Raw genomic sequence first — 15718 nt, forward strand, 5'->3', positions numbered from 1 at the left:
TGTCGTATTATATTTTTAACCCCCGACGCAAAAAGACGGGTGTTATGTGTTTGACTGCTATGTATTTCTGTGTGTGTGTGTGTGTCTGTCTATGGCACCGTAGCTGGCTAACAGGTAAACCGAATTAGATGCGGCTTTTTTTTGTTAGGCAGCATATTTTCCGACGCTGGTTCTTAGATAAATTGTATCGAAATCGGTTCATCCACTTATTATACCTACATAGGGGTAAAAGTGGGAATGAAAAAAATGATATAATAATTTATTTTTAAAGATCTTTGGGAAGTTTATGAAATTATTTATTCCTTTTTCTATACACTTTTCTTCGTCTAAACGGTTAAGTTACGTGCTCCCTCTCTCTCTCTTCAGCCTTTAGTTACGTGCGTGAGACAGGAAACATCTAATTTGGATTTGTTGCTGGATTTGATAAAAATTGAGTATCGATTAAGCTGATCAGTGGCTACACCATACATTATTAAAAACATCCATTTAAGAAAGGAAGGAAATAGAATTTGCTTCTCTCCCCCCCTGGTTCCTAAAAAATAATATGACATAATTTAAAAGAAATTTTACGTAGAATTAGTTAGGCATTTCTTTTTTGATTTTCGATATTATATACTAATCATAATTTTTAATTACAATATTATGTAGTAACTATTTGGTATAGGTTAGGCATTTCATTTCTTGATTTTCTTTAATAAGTTGGTACGTAAGTTTTTTAGCTCAGTTTAGTAAGAAATTTTAATAACAATTCTTTTAATTATTTATGGTAGTACGTATTTACTCAATAATTGTATGTTAAGTACCTAGTAATTCAGCATGGGCGTAGCCACGGTGGGGCTGGGTGGGGCGCTTACCCTGGCTTTGATCTGGTAGGTACCAATTGTGAAGGGGAGTGGGCGTGGGCGTTGGCATGGGCCTGGGAGTGGGCGTGGGAGTGGAAGCATGAAAATAAAAACAATTATTGTTGCCCCACCCTGAGCCCATGGTCATAGGTCCCATAGTCACTATTCCACGCGGACGAAGTCGCGGGCACAGCTAGTAGACAAATATAATCAGAAAGCTTTGAACTCCTAAGCTCAACCATAAAAGATAGACATTAATTATGATGTCGGGAGATATTTTTTATATAATATGGAGAACATTTCTTTCATACTAATAATTGTACCAAGTTTCGTTTAAATCCGTCGAGTAGTTTTTGTTTCTATAACGGTTATACAGACAGACAGACGGACAAAAATTTTTGGCGTCAGTGTCGATCCCTAATCACCTCGTGATAGTTATTTAGGAAATATATTTCATGTACAGAATTGACCTCTACAGATTTAATATAAGTATTATTCATATAATTAGATGCCAATTTCCATGTAACGTTAAATTCGACTATACAATAACTAACAGACAACGCAGGTTACTCTCGTTTCCGTAAGTTGAGGCGGCTACATATTCGGTCCTCATAACTTCACTTTTTGTGAACGAAACGACAGCGCGGTTTAATTCGATGCCAACACCACCAAAAAAAGGAAATATTTTTAATTGTGAAAAAATATTATGATTTACACTATAAATACTATTTTAACATTAACACAAAATATAAGACTATGAGTGTGTAAAAATAAATCCAGCTAGTTTCACATCAAAATTATGTTTTTAATTAGGTATACGACATGAAAATATATTAATTACCAAGCAATAATCATACAGGTAAATACTGAACAAAAGTATTAACAGTCAAAGTATATTTTTACTTACAACATGTAAATGATGAAGGAATAATAATTATCAACGAACTAACCTTTTTGTATTATTGTTTATAAATATAAATTCATAAACAATAAATTTATAAAGAATAGAAAAAATTCGACCACTAAAGAATGCTGGTTCGAGTCCCGCCTCGTTATCGAATTTTTAAAACACGAAGATTTTTAAAAATGTAACCAATGAACACAATCAATATTAGATTAACTGTAATGGTGTCTAGTTTGACTTAAAATAATAAACATCTACCCTCACTTTTAAAAATGTAGTATATTCACACGAATTATAAGCGCACCTTATAGGGAAGGGAAGATATGGGTTAAAGAGTTAAATAAATAAATAACATAATTTAAATTATTAATTTTTAACATTGTGTTCAGTAGTGTTAACATGTAAATTGATTTGATTTTTACGAAATCTCATAGATGGCGCTGTTTCAAATTTGTATACTAATAAATTCATTAAACTGATTCTCTGCCCAAATTACGTAAATGACATAGTTTTTATTGTGTAAAGCTAGATAATAGCATGGCTTACCCGAAACCAACATTTAAACATGAGTCTTTAGATTGTACGCTGTCGTAATACACGGAATACGTAAGAAAAAAAAAAGGTTCACAGCTCCTCCCCCGGAGGTGATAGCATGATAATATGTTTAAAAAAGCCTCACCCGACCTGTTAGTAATATTCATGCAAAATTTGAAGTCAATCTATGCAGTACTTTTCGAGATTAGCCTGGACAAACATACAGACAAACAGACAAACAGACAAACAGACAAACAGACAAACAGACAAAAATTCTAAAAACTATGTTTTTGGCTTCTATATCGATTATAGATCATGGATTATGTATTCTTTTAAAAAAATATTCAATGTACAGTTTTGACTTTCCTACGATTTTATTATATGTATAGATTTTTCATTCACACCTGTGTATAACTTATTTGGAATTCCGCAAAATGATATAATTGATGGTTCGGATTCCGTCTCCCACGCGTTACCTACTGTGCTTCAGGAAGGAAGCGCATGGAGTGTAAAAACATGCATTCATTAGCTACTATTTAATTAACTGTAAATTTATAATGATGTCTCTTTTTCTCTGTTTAATGTGGAAAGAGAAAGAGTATGTCACACCATTCAATAATAGAGATATAGATATACGTTTTGTTTCTTAGTTTTATGTTGAAAGGTATAGAAATAAAACATTGTTATTGTTAAAGATCATCGTGTTTGTTAGTTATTTGTAGCGGTCGATATTATTGTGATTAATGATTGATTTTTGTTCTGATTAGTTAAGTTAATGGACCGAGCCATACGAGGTCTTGTAGGTACCTACTGATGTTTCTATGTTTGTTTATGGATCATCGATTATTCCTATAATTAAGATGTTATTTACTTTATTACTGCAATTAACTTACAATAAGAATAGGATCAGTAAAATGGATCAGTAAAATGGATTTGAAAAATGATTTTCGTATTTTTCTTTAATTTTCTTCTTAAAACGTTTCGGAAAAATCTCTCTAACATTAACAGTAGGCTTTATAGGAACAATAATTATGTAATCAATTTACAATAATTTAATGTCGTAAATTTAAACTTTCTTACAAGCTAACGGATATTTGAATATTAATAGGGATTTTAAGGGTTAATTTAATTTGATGAGGATCATGCGATTTTCATCGAAAATTGCGGACATTTTAAAAACGCTTAAACTTGTTAGGCAATTGGAATGCATATCTAGAAAATCTAGAAAAATATATTTTAAATAAGGTTGGAAGAAATTTAATAAGACTTCATTAATTTGTTTTATAGCTTTTATTTCCTATAACACAGCCAGAATAGCAAAATTTTATAATTTTGTCAACTACATACCTTATATTGTCCAGCATTGGATTGCCACCTCTTTTGCGTACCACATATAAGCGCATGAGTCGAATTATTCACTGCATACAGTACTTAGCCTTTCAAAGCAACTCTTGGTTCATATTGTATTTGAAGTGTGTGTGTATATAAATATGGCTTTTAAGGTAAGCTGTTTGATTTTAGTGATTTTGTAAAAGTGGATAAATAAGAAAATATCCATAGTAGTGGATAAGGATAGGAATTGGGATTGTAGAAAAAATTGGTTAGTCACTGTTATAGTTTAATAAAAATTTATTCCTGGGAAAGAAGATTTCGAAAATGTGGAGAATGTGGAATAATAAATAAGTTAGATGACTCTTTCTTCAATTTATAATAAAAAATTCAAGGTGTTGGATGTTCGGTTGTTGGTATAAATAGATTTATCCCGATGATTCTTTTGTTACTGAAGTGGAATTAGTTAAATTATTCATCAAATTTTTAATTTTAATTATGTCTTATCTATTGATAAAAGAATACCTAAGTATTATGTTGAACTTTCATCAAAATGACCTATTCATCATCGAGCTCAATAATCTCTTTGATTATTTTTGAATTTCTGCCTAATAACGTAAATTCTATGATTTTTAGTATTAAATATACTTTAAATATACTAATTTATGATCAAAAGTTAATTATTTTTTCGTACATTCTTAATTCCATATAGCATGTCCCATAAATAAGATTAATACCTAACACGAATATTCACAGTATTTAGCAGCAGTTCTCCTGCTAGCAGTTTCCGTACAAAGTCGCATAGTGTACAAGAAGTCAGATCTACAGCCTGAAGGGAGTTTCTCGCATTCCCTGCACAGCCCTGTGATTGGACACCATTTGGCACACCACTATATACCTGAAGATGAACACGTCGATTATTACGTGAGTTATTATTCTTATATATAGTGTTTACCATTGTTCCAGTCGTAGAATAAGAGCTGCAGAGCAATATTCTGAGCACAGACTCGTTGTAAATGTTCTGGAGGGCAATATCTAGCACATAGATGCAAATGTAACTATAAATTAGAAGAAACAAAATATATTAAAAGAAAAAACTGTGCGTAATAAGCAAAAGTTAAAATTGAAAGAAGAGTCAAAAGAGTAAAATGCGGGTTCTCACTTGAATGGACGGAATAATGATTTTTTTACCACCTTGAATTACTTACAATAAATTATCATTAGTATAGTAAGAGTCGTAGAGCCAGATTAAGTAATAAACATGTTTATTTTTACTTAGTTCTTAAATGGGATAGGATAGAAGATAAATTTCCACTAGAACAAATAAAAAGTGGAACTGTTAACCTTTACCTACTAAAAGATTTTTTTACTAAACGCAAGTAGACAACACTTTATGCACATTTTAATTCCTACCGTATAAATTATGCGTAATCATGAAAACTCACAATTGAATGAGCTTTTTCTTCATTGTTTGAACAAGCAATTAAAAAGAGAAAGAAACCCGATAAAAATTGATGTGACATCACATGATATTCGTCTGCCTATCGATGAATAGCCTTTGTTATTTGGTAGGCAATGACCTTGACAGTTCACATTGAAAAGTTCTTCATGGGAACAAATACGAAGTGAAATTATAAGGTGTTATGATTGCTTTTTTAGATTAGATGCAGCATTTTTCAGTTATTAATCTCAAGTAATTTAACAGAAGTTGAGTTAACATCTTAAATTAATGAGTAATGACGATGTGTAAATAAATGAGTAAGAATTGAAATCCTTAGAGGAATATTACGACTTAGCTTATTTTATAAGATTCAGTCTTTAAAGATGTTGTTATACTATAAGATTGATTTAAAAAAATATTTTACCATTAGAAATCACTCAATCACCATCTTTTCCGGATAGGTTAATAATTTTTTTTTTTCGTGCTCAACCCGGTCGAAACTTTGGCAAACGGCTAATTATCATATTATTATATTAATTTAATAAGAATTATCAGTATTATAACCTGATTAGACATAAACTGGTAAAACGAACATGAATCGGCATTACTGGAATCCTAATACGATTACATCATAATATTATGCGTGAACTATTTGGTGAAAAAGAAAGCATGCTGACATAATATGTGTAATTGTGTGTAATTTAAATATTATGTGACAGTTTTGTACATTCTACCTGCTTGTATGCGTAATAGAGAATTGACTTTGAAGGCATGTTTTTCTTTCTATTAATAAGTATATAAGCACATATTGATATTTTCTATAGGAACTATCACTATCACATCGGACTATTGATAATTATTTAAAATAATAATTTAAAAAATATATTCATGAGTTTTTAATCTATAGTGGTTTAAAGTTAACTCAAAAATGGAGCATTTTCATAAATTTTCTAAAAAATCTTAGAGAAAGTGTAAGAAATGTTATAGTATGCTATATATTCGTGATCTACTCAATAAGCTCTTTCATTTGATACCCCACACGGCATGTTTTGGAAATTTTTATTTTTTTCTTTGTATGCCATATTTAATTACCGGGGTGGGGAGAGGGGGACCACAAAACTGATTGGCAACATCTGTCTATAGGATGTCTGGGATTTATACAATATATATCAGAAGTCAGATTTAGGTCCGCTATTTTTGCAAACGAAACTCCACTGAGAGTCCGGTCTACTATGAGTTATGACATAATCGATGCATGAATTTACGATTATGGTTATATTTTTATGTTTTAATTGCAAAGCTACTTTAAAAATTCTGAAAAAGTTATTATAATGATTAATAATAAATATTAACTATTCACTTAATTAGGTTTGACTTTTAATTTATTATATCGTGTTTATTTTAATCATTTAAATTAAGAATGATCTAGTAACAATGTAATCATATGTAATTGCTATTCAATTAGTGTAAACGTAAACAATGTTTTAATATAATATTATTGTTATTCTACGCAAACCTAAACTCGATGTAAATCGTATAATGCCTAATATAGTGGCAATTTTTGGCAATATTTTGCATGTAAATTCGGCTTCGTAATTAATGAAGACTATGGTAATTAATTTGGTAATGTAATACAATGATTTACAAGTATAATTTTAGTCTACATTCAAACATAATTGCATCTTATCTTCATTGAATGTTGACTGAATTAGATACAAGTATTAGCAGTTGGTTATACATATCATAATTTGACCTTTTACATATTAACAGTATAACAGTATATTAACAATATTTAAAAGAAGAAAGAAAATTGCGAATAATATCATAAATGTCGACTTTAATAAAAAAAATCGTGAATGTTTTTGAACTATTATATCCCCACACAAAACGTTGCACCTACATATAAGTGTATCAAGGGAAAAAATCTAATTAGAATAGTAAATTTTTATTTATTCTGCATATACCTATTGTTCCTTTTGTAAAACAACAAACTGTTTAGTTGCGTTGTCATTCATGCACAAAAAGTAATAAATTATTATTAGTGTGAAATAGTGCTTACTCATTATTAATTACATTAATTAGTGCGAAAATTTGGAAACAATGACCATATATTTACCTTATTTCTAAATTACATGATAAATTATGTGATTATAATTGTAGTAGTGTTTCATTGTAAAGTACTTATAATAATTATTAACGATGTACATTGTTGTAAATTTAACCTCATTAGTTTGTTGTTATTAAATATCCGTAACATATACATTTCGTAGTTACGTTTAAAAATAGATAAAAAGTTAAAATTAACTCAGAGACTCTATATATGACTCTACCTTTGCAAAAATGATTTTTGTTTTGGCTCTGGCTTTTTTAAAACAACATAGAGCAAATTATTTTATTTAGAATTATGTATCACTTTTTTGTAGAGTCGTTTTAAAGGCAACATTTGACAGTTCAACAAAATTCTCCACTATAATGGTGTTTTGTCTTGGAGTTGTTATGTTAAACATTTTTATCATTAAATGAGTGCACTTTTTACTGGCTAGTTATAGGTATTTTAAACTCAAAGTGGAATATAAAATTTGTGTTATTTACAGGCATATCCAAAATATGTGTTCAAATATGGCGTCAATGATTTTCACACTGGGGACATAAAGACTCACCATGAGAGCAGGGACGGCGATGTCGTTAAAGGTAAATATTTTTAGTAACATTTTATACTACTTTTATATTTGTTCATCATATTTATAAACATGTAGACATTGATTGGTGTCAGAATTTTTTTTTGGTAAAATTAGTGCGAGCTTCAATTGAAGGAATCGTTGTTTCCAAAAAGAAAATCAATTAGACATTTTCCCTTTTGTTTATTATGACTGTACTCAAAATCTACGCGACCACTTTTCGTTTTCCATTCTCATAATAGTATAAGTTCCTTTCCAAAGCAACATTTTTATTTTTATTTTTTATCGCCTGTTTCCTCAAGCAAAGCCAGGATAAGCGGCTAGCATGGCATACATAATATATTTTAACATATAAATCTGCGCTATATAACCATTTCACTGGATGAATGGACCATGTATACCATAAACATTGTTATACTGTACAGCAGATTGCAAAGTTATTATAAAATAAGCTGTAATTTAGCAAGTTTCTTCCTCATCATTATGTAATGCTCTATGCTTCGTTGTGTATCCGAATTAGTTCCGCAAAAACGAGCGATGTTGCAGCGGTTCAAAACGTTGAAAATGTTTACCTATTAATAAACTTACATTTATATATTTTTAATGCAAATATATTGCACCGGTCTTAACTAGTTTGCAATGTATTAACTATTAACAAGACAGACATTTCTATCGAATACACTACCTACTTTCAAAATTAAAATGTAGCTAATTCGGTGATGATCTAACGCTATGATGATCAAAGCTGATGATCGGATCGGCGGATTATCACGGAATACGTTTTTGCTTTTAACCTAACTATTCCTTTGGTAATTAATTATTCTAAATAAGGATGTTATTAAGTGTGAATAGTGGTTATTGGGTAGAAAGCTTGCACCCACCTGTTTATCTGATCGATTTTCTTTAGGGACAATTAGGTAATCGGCCTCCTGTGTCCAGCTAGACAGAGATTTTGAAGTGAAACTTCTTTAGGCGTGTTGAGAGTAAAATTTCAAGGTCGCGTCATGGCAATACCACCAAGCCATTGAGCAAGGCGTCAATTTTGGTATCTTTGAATCTTGCCAAAGAAGTTTCACTTCTGACTCGGCACACACGCTTTTGTTTTGATTCTACGCTCACGCGTTAACACAAAGAGGTGGGGGGGTATTGGTGAACTAAAAATTGCTTATGTCATTATTTTCTATCAGGTCAATACAGCGTAGTGGAACCAGACGGCTCCATCCGCACCGTGGACTACACAGCCGACAAACATAACGGTTTCAACGCGGTCGTCCACAGAACTGCGCCTATCTCACCCCATGAAGCTCATTTTTCACACTAAATCTTTTAACGGGCCCTCTTCACTATAGGCAGCGTTGGGCGAGTAGAGCCAATCACGATAGTGTAGACTGTAGAGAGGCTAAATGTCTATGATCGGCCGTCATTGTAGATGTTTATTCATAATCGACGTAGCGGCGGCAAATATCGACGATCATTTATGAGCCAACGCTGTCCATTGTGAAGAGGACCCATTGCATTGTTTCAACTTCAGCTGAGATCAACAATCTCTTGAGCAAACAATTCTAAATTTTTAAATTTGGAACAGATATACTTTTCATAAGACAAAAATGGCATTCAAGAAGTATTTATTCGAAGTTTAAATAATTGTTTTAAGAATTTTAAAAACAGAATTTAGATCTCAACGCGTTTTTCTGTTATTTATTTTTGTTAAAAATTATGAATTGTATTCGTGATGCGTGTTTATCTTTTGTACCATAGAGTACCTGAGTAGAATGTTAAATGTGTTAATTGTAATGTTTTATAATGTTAAATAATATATAGTTAATAATTGTTAATTATAATATTTGTTGTGTGCTTGTGTAGAAATTATTTAATAAAGTTATTTCGTTATAGTATTTGAAAGGTGTTTTATTTGATTTGAATTAATATCATTTATATTACTTTTGTCGTCGTCGTCGTTGGCCTATTTAATCTATGGTAGATTATATCCGAATGATGATGTTAATTTGATATCTCAAGTTTGTTATTTGCGAAAAACGACATCTACAAACATCCGAGGTAAAGTGCGGTTGAGGTTTCATGTTGCGTTACAGATAATATAATTCTATATAAGCAGCGTTGAGAACTTGTATCTGTGTTACAAAAGTTTATCAAACAATAGATAGATGGCGTTCGATAAAGTTTTACATATTTCAAGAATTAATAATTCGTTTAATGTGTTTTTAGTCATTGTTATGAAAGAAAATAAGCATTTACAATGATGGTCATCCACAACGTATGCGTATTATATCCATATTTTTATTTATATGTTTTAATTTGTTCCTTACTAACTCCTAACTAGGTCAGTCAATTCGTTCAAGTATGTATATTCGTTGTCCTTGTAGTTCCATACTGTGTTTACTTATAAATGTAAATTTATTATATTTTACTATTGTTCATAACACATACTCACGTTCCAAATGTATTATGTACAATTGTGTCCTAAAATAGGGCAAGTTGGCATGAGATTTACTCTGACTAGCGTATTTTGACGCCAGACAGGCGGGAGCCACCCTCGAATCCCGCACCGCGTCAGTTCTATTGAGTATACTGGCCAGTATCAGATACGGGGCGGGAACGCGAACTTCGAACCGCGTGTGCCATATTAAAACAGTATACCTCAAACAGTGCTATATTACAATGATAATTAAATTACAAATAATATCCTTGTTCTGTCTAATAAACGTTATAGAAACAAAAGTATCAGTTAATAAAACAAACACCGACACCATTCGAAAATCGTTGGAAGAACATCAAGACCGCTTGTTGGTAAATAAAAGTAAAATCAAAAATGCCCCGCTCAGTATAGCCAACGTTACAAAGGTTAAAGTTAAATCAACGCTTTTGAGAAAACCGCCTGATAAATTGAAAGTTATTACTCGAGAACAAATAAGGGATTGGGCTAAGGAAATACAAGACCGATTATTTGAAATAGAAGAAAAAGTAGTGCGTAGGCATGTGTTATCTAAAAGTTTTTCGGAGTTCAATGTCGAAATACGTAATGGATCTGCAATATTGGAAAAAGCGAGCAAAGATTTAGAAGATTTTTTGGAAAAACGAGGACAAGCTGCTGAAGCTATTATGCGTCGAGCAGAAGAACTTTCAAGTCATATTTTAAAAAATAAAATTGAAGCACCTACTAACTATACATTTGATTACAGCGTTGATTTAGATGTTTTAAAGAAAGCAGAACCAACTGAAAGTGAATGGGAATTACCCTCAACGTGTAAAAGTGTTAACAAAGTTAAACTTCATAAAAGCTTTCATTTTAACGCCGAGGTATCTTTGGAAGCTAGCAGTGTTCATGTTGTTCCAGAGGTATTTGCTTGTAGTCCAGGAGTGTTACAACATTTATATTGGTCTGAAGGGCTTTTATCTACCTTTCGGGAGAATTATGCCCATGATAGTACGCTTGACTTTCAATATTTATGCAGTGCTAAAGGATTTTTAAGACATTACCCGGCCGCATTATGGCAAAGTTTATATAATCTCAACGTTGAAGCAGAAGATGTTTATGATTGTCGGTTGCGGCCATGGTACGTCAGCGCTGGTGGTGCACCTCGCGATATTTTGATTTTGTTAGATTCTTCTGGCTCAATGCACAACTCGTCAAATAAAGTTATTGCACGGCAATTAATATCCACACTTCTTAATGCTCTTACGGATGATGATCACGTAAATGTTTTACGATATAACGTAGAAATAGAATCTCCTATAAGTTGCTTCAATGAAAAACTTGTTCCTGCCAATTACGTTAATTCGGCAGCTATTATGGCTGCTCTCATGCCAAAGAAAATGAAAAACGAATCATTAATTGGAGACGTACTTGCATACTCCGTAAATTTACTAAAGAAACAACGAACATTAGATAGACCTCCTTCATGTCAGCAAGCAATCGTTATGGTTACGGACAGCTTGTGTATAAATTATACTACTTTAATGCGTCAACTTGATCCCGATGGAAAAATTAGACTTTTTGTCATGTGGCTGCATGACCAATTTGGTCTGCGAGACAGCACTCGTGTGTATGGAGGCGAATTAAGTTGCGAGCGCGATGGCTATTTTGCAGAATTAATATCAGACTATGATGTAACGGAGCAGGTGATGAGAATATTACGTGTGCTGGAACGTCCATTGGTCGGTCAGAGGAAACATAGGCTCAGAGTTTATAGCGATATTTATGCTCATATTGAAGACCCTAGACGTGGTGAATTCCACTGGCAACAAAAAGAGAACACTGAACAAGTATATCGTTATAAAGAGCTCCGAAAAAATAAGGATAAATTTCTCAAAAACGTCTATAAAGATTATCAACGTATGGATACATTGGAGAAGTATGGACAATATTACGAAATGGAAGATATGAATTATAGATTGCAAATAAGCGTTTCTGTTCCAGTTTTTGAAAGTACAACCGTCGAAAATATAACAGTTACATTAGACGAAGAAAAACAAAGAAATTCTACTAGAACTTATCCGGTAAATAGACTATTAGGGGTAGCTGGGGTTGATATTCCTCTTGATCATTTAAAATTGGTATTACCTTATTATCTCACAGGGGCAAGTGGATCGTTGTTTATTTTAGATCACAGAGGGAACATCGTTCTACACAATAATACAAAGCCTGTTTTTGATGGGGACATATTAAGACCAGGATATCGTACAGTTGATTTCCTGGATGTTGAACAACCAGGAGTGGATCATTCACCAAGAGACTATCCTCAAGATTGGCTGGACTTTCGAAAAGCTATTGTAAATGATGAACCTTCGGGGTTTAGAACAATGTATGCTAAAAGTATATTTGAAGGTGGAATGAGAGTTCTTCTGGAGATGAGAGACTATTATTGGAAGCGCATTCACAATCATTACACTCTCGTCGTATCTTTGCCTAAATACAACCTTCTTCATGCTGTCCCTGACGGAGAGTTCACGCAGCAACTCGGAGAGGAAGCCTTGAAAGCTCTATCCGGTACAGATTTTGCGATTCACCCGGAATGGTTGTATTGTAGACATGTTGATCCCCATTTCGACTCTCGTGAATTGGAGTTGCTTCATTTTCTTAGACGTCGTCGTGATGAACCAAATTTTGCAATGCAAAAATTAAAACACTTATTTTCTCCAATAACTCCAACTTTGCTTGAAAAAACTTACCAGTGTAATGATAAATTAATGACAAGTTTAAGTAAAGAAGCAATAGCTACTTTAAAATGGGCATTGGAACATGAGGATCCTGATACCGAAAGGGAATGTTCCTCTTGTCTACTTGGGTCCAATACAGCGTTCTTTGCTTCCGAGAGTGGTTTAACACGTTGGCAACTGTACCATGCAACAAGTGCGCATGCAGATCCACCAGAGGGTTACGTATGGCCACTTGGTCCTTCAGAAGCATGGTATCGTAGAGCTAGTGCTCAGCCTGATACACTTATTGTACATGCGCCGATACCACCTGTAAGAGTTCTACGTAATACTGAAGGCATATTACCTCCCTTAGGCCCGCGTTGGCAATGGTTAACCGCTGCAAGAACACTAGGACATCCCACAAAACAGGGCATTATAGGAGTAGCAGGATATCACTTTCATCCCAAACATCTAGATGATTTGCTTGAATTAGTCACTAATTTCCCATGCGCTTTGGATGATGAATCAAAGTGTGAGCCTCGATGTGATAATAAAAACTGGACTTGTGTGATTATTGATGATGCAGGATGGATTATTGCAGATCAAGGGGAAGAAGATGCGATAAATAGGCATCTCGCTAATGAATATCCTGCTGCAATGCAAGCTTTATTGAATGCAAGTGTTTTTAAAGTTCGCTGGGTACATGATTATCAAGGAGTCTGTTTTCCACCGAAAGATGAACCTTTATACGCAGCAGCACCTAGATTACCTTCGATAATAATGTCCGTATGGAACTCGTTGCAACTTTTAATGTACAGTTCTCGTGAACTGTTTACTTTGTTAACTTTATCAATGACTAACAATAAAGTGAACTGTGATACAGAAGTAGAAAAGCTAAAACGTCGACGCCGATTGCGTCGGGATTTCGAGAGAGAAAAATTTGAGCGTCTTCACGACGACCGCGTTATTATTAATAGAACGAGATTTGCAGCATGTGATAGGACTAGGCCACTTTATGAGTTGCAGCGGAATAAAAAAGCAATGGAGGCATTAAATCGACCAGCAAAGCCGTGTCAGTGGCCGTTGGTAGCGACTGAAGTCCCTCGAACCAATCTTATTCTCATGGCAATTTACAAACACTGTCCCTATAACGGTAAACCGCTGAACAATTCTCTTCACAATGAGCCAGTGCAAATGCCGCACGACAGTAAGATACTGGGGTCAGCAAGTCGACTCGCTTGTTGGCGGAACCAGGTTCCTCTGCTTGGTCGTGCTCCTCACACCACCTGTTATGAACATAATTATTCTTTTGAGGAGGGCTACAGGCAATGTGGGCCGTGGCTGCCGGATCCAGAGGAAAGTAATGGAAACACCATTGATCTTACGAAATTAATATTATCTTGTTTGATAGCTCTCCATATAATTGTGAATGTATAAAATCTTATAACAACAGATGGAATTAAATAATATGAGTTGTATTTAGAAGCAAGAAATTGTACTAAAATCATTGATATCTACGAATAATTTTAGATCTTTGTCATTATTTCAATAATTTTAAAACTTTCTTATTTATTTCAGAACATTTATTATATATTTCGAATGATAGTATTGATCAAGTCCTTGACTGGAATGCACTATTACAAGTTATGTGTTTGCTGAAGAATCATAATAATACTACATACCTAACGTAAAGTAAATTGATCTTCAGAGGTAAATTATAAATTATATAGAACTATAAAATATATAATGTACAATTATTGTGCCTCTTTGAATAAGAAAAACTAAATACAGTATATTGTTATATGAAATAAATTGTTTTAATTATTTAGGTTCAAAGTTCCATGATTTTTTTTAGAAAACGGATATGTTTTTTACAATTCTAAGTTAGTTACATATTTTAAAAGTAACACATTTAAATAATAAAGCTGTATTATTGTTTTTCCTTCAGTTTGGCACATGTTATGTGGCGCAGTACAATTATTTTCGACAGTACGTTAAATTGTATATTGTGGGAGATAGATTACCTTGCTGATTTAAGTACTTTGTATGTAAATACATATTATAAGCATCATAGATAAAATAAAGCATTGATAAACACGTCTTGACTTTTTAATTATAAACGGTAAATACCTTTTAAATTAACAAAGAAAGAAATAATAAACTCACGAGCAAAATAAAATCGAATAAAATGTTAACATTACGTTTATTATTTGATCAAAATCAAAATCGTAAGTATTTAAACAGAGCTAACATAATAGCGGAAAAATATATAAACAAATTTGGTAGAGCGCTATCATATTATATAGGACTAGTTTTCCGCCCGCGGCTTCGCCCGCATTTTCATAGAAAATCCCGCATGGTTCCCGTTCCCTTGGGATTTTCGGGATATGTATGCTAAATTTCATTATCATATATCCCTCTATATGTGTGCTAAATTTCATTGTAATCAGTTCAGTAGTTTTTTCGTGAACGAGCAACAAACTCACACATACACAATACACATCCTCACAAACTTTCGCATTTATAATATTAGTAGGACATACAAGTTAAGTCGTACAACTATTTTCTTTCCTATCTATTTTTCCGGAATCGTCTGTGACGGAACATTAATTATTGTATTTCCTCGATTTGTTTTGTTTTCATTGTAGGAGATTCGTTTCAGTTGCTTGTAAACAATGGTAGGCCTTGTAATCTTCTTTTGATTTTTTTAAAAGTTGCATTTGCATAAGTAGGTGCATAGGTATAATGCATCAAACTATAAAAGCTTTTTGCTTTTTCTATTTTTGGCAAACTGTTAAATTACTAACTACTCAGGTATTAAATTACTCACTAA

At 32.8% G+C, this 15718-nt stretch overlaps 3 protein-coding genes across 3 annotated transcripts in view; 2 read left to right on the forward strand and 1 right to left on the reverse strand.

Moving 5' to 3' along the window:
- LOC149484467 (band 7 protein AAEL010189-like) overlaps positions 1-15718 on the reverse strand; it is a 277474-nt gene that overhangs the window by 27213 nt on the left and 234543 nt on the right. The gene's annotated exons all lie outside the window — the stretch shown is intronic.
- LOC149484471 (cuticle protein 19-like) lies at positions 3623-9623 on the forward strand. Its single transcript, XM_089700608.1, has 4 exons — positions 3623-3782; positions 4366-4533; positions 7645-7741; positions 8916-9623. Exons 1-4 carry the CDS (start codon positions 3771-3773, stop codon positions 9047-9049), a joined length of 411 nt encoding a protein of 136 aa, XP_089556734.1. The 5' UTR covers positions 3623-3770; the 3' UTR covers positions 9050-9623.
- LOC149484472 (voltage-dependent calcium channel subunit alpha-2/delta-3-like) lies at positions 9770-15052 on the forward strand. Its single transcript, XM_089700607.1, has one exon. It carries the CDS (start codon positions 10408-10410, stop codon positions 14320-14322), a length of 3915 nt encoding a protein of 1304 aa, XP_089556733.1. The 5' UTR covers positions 9770-10407; the 3' UTR covers positions 14323-15052.

Source organism: Colias philodice, chromosome 11 (genome assembly GCF_061535455.1).
Source record: "Colias philodice isolate Cphi_HAF_F1 chromosome 11, ilColPhil1 Martin Lab GWU primary, whole genome shotgun sequence".
In the NCBI taxonomy this organism is placed as follows: Eukaryota; Metazoa; Arthropoda; class Insecta; order Lepidoptera; family Pieridae; genus Colias; species Colias philodice.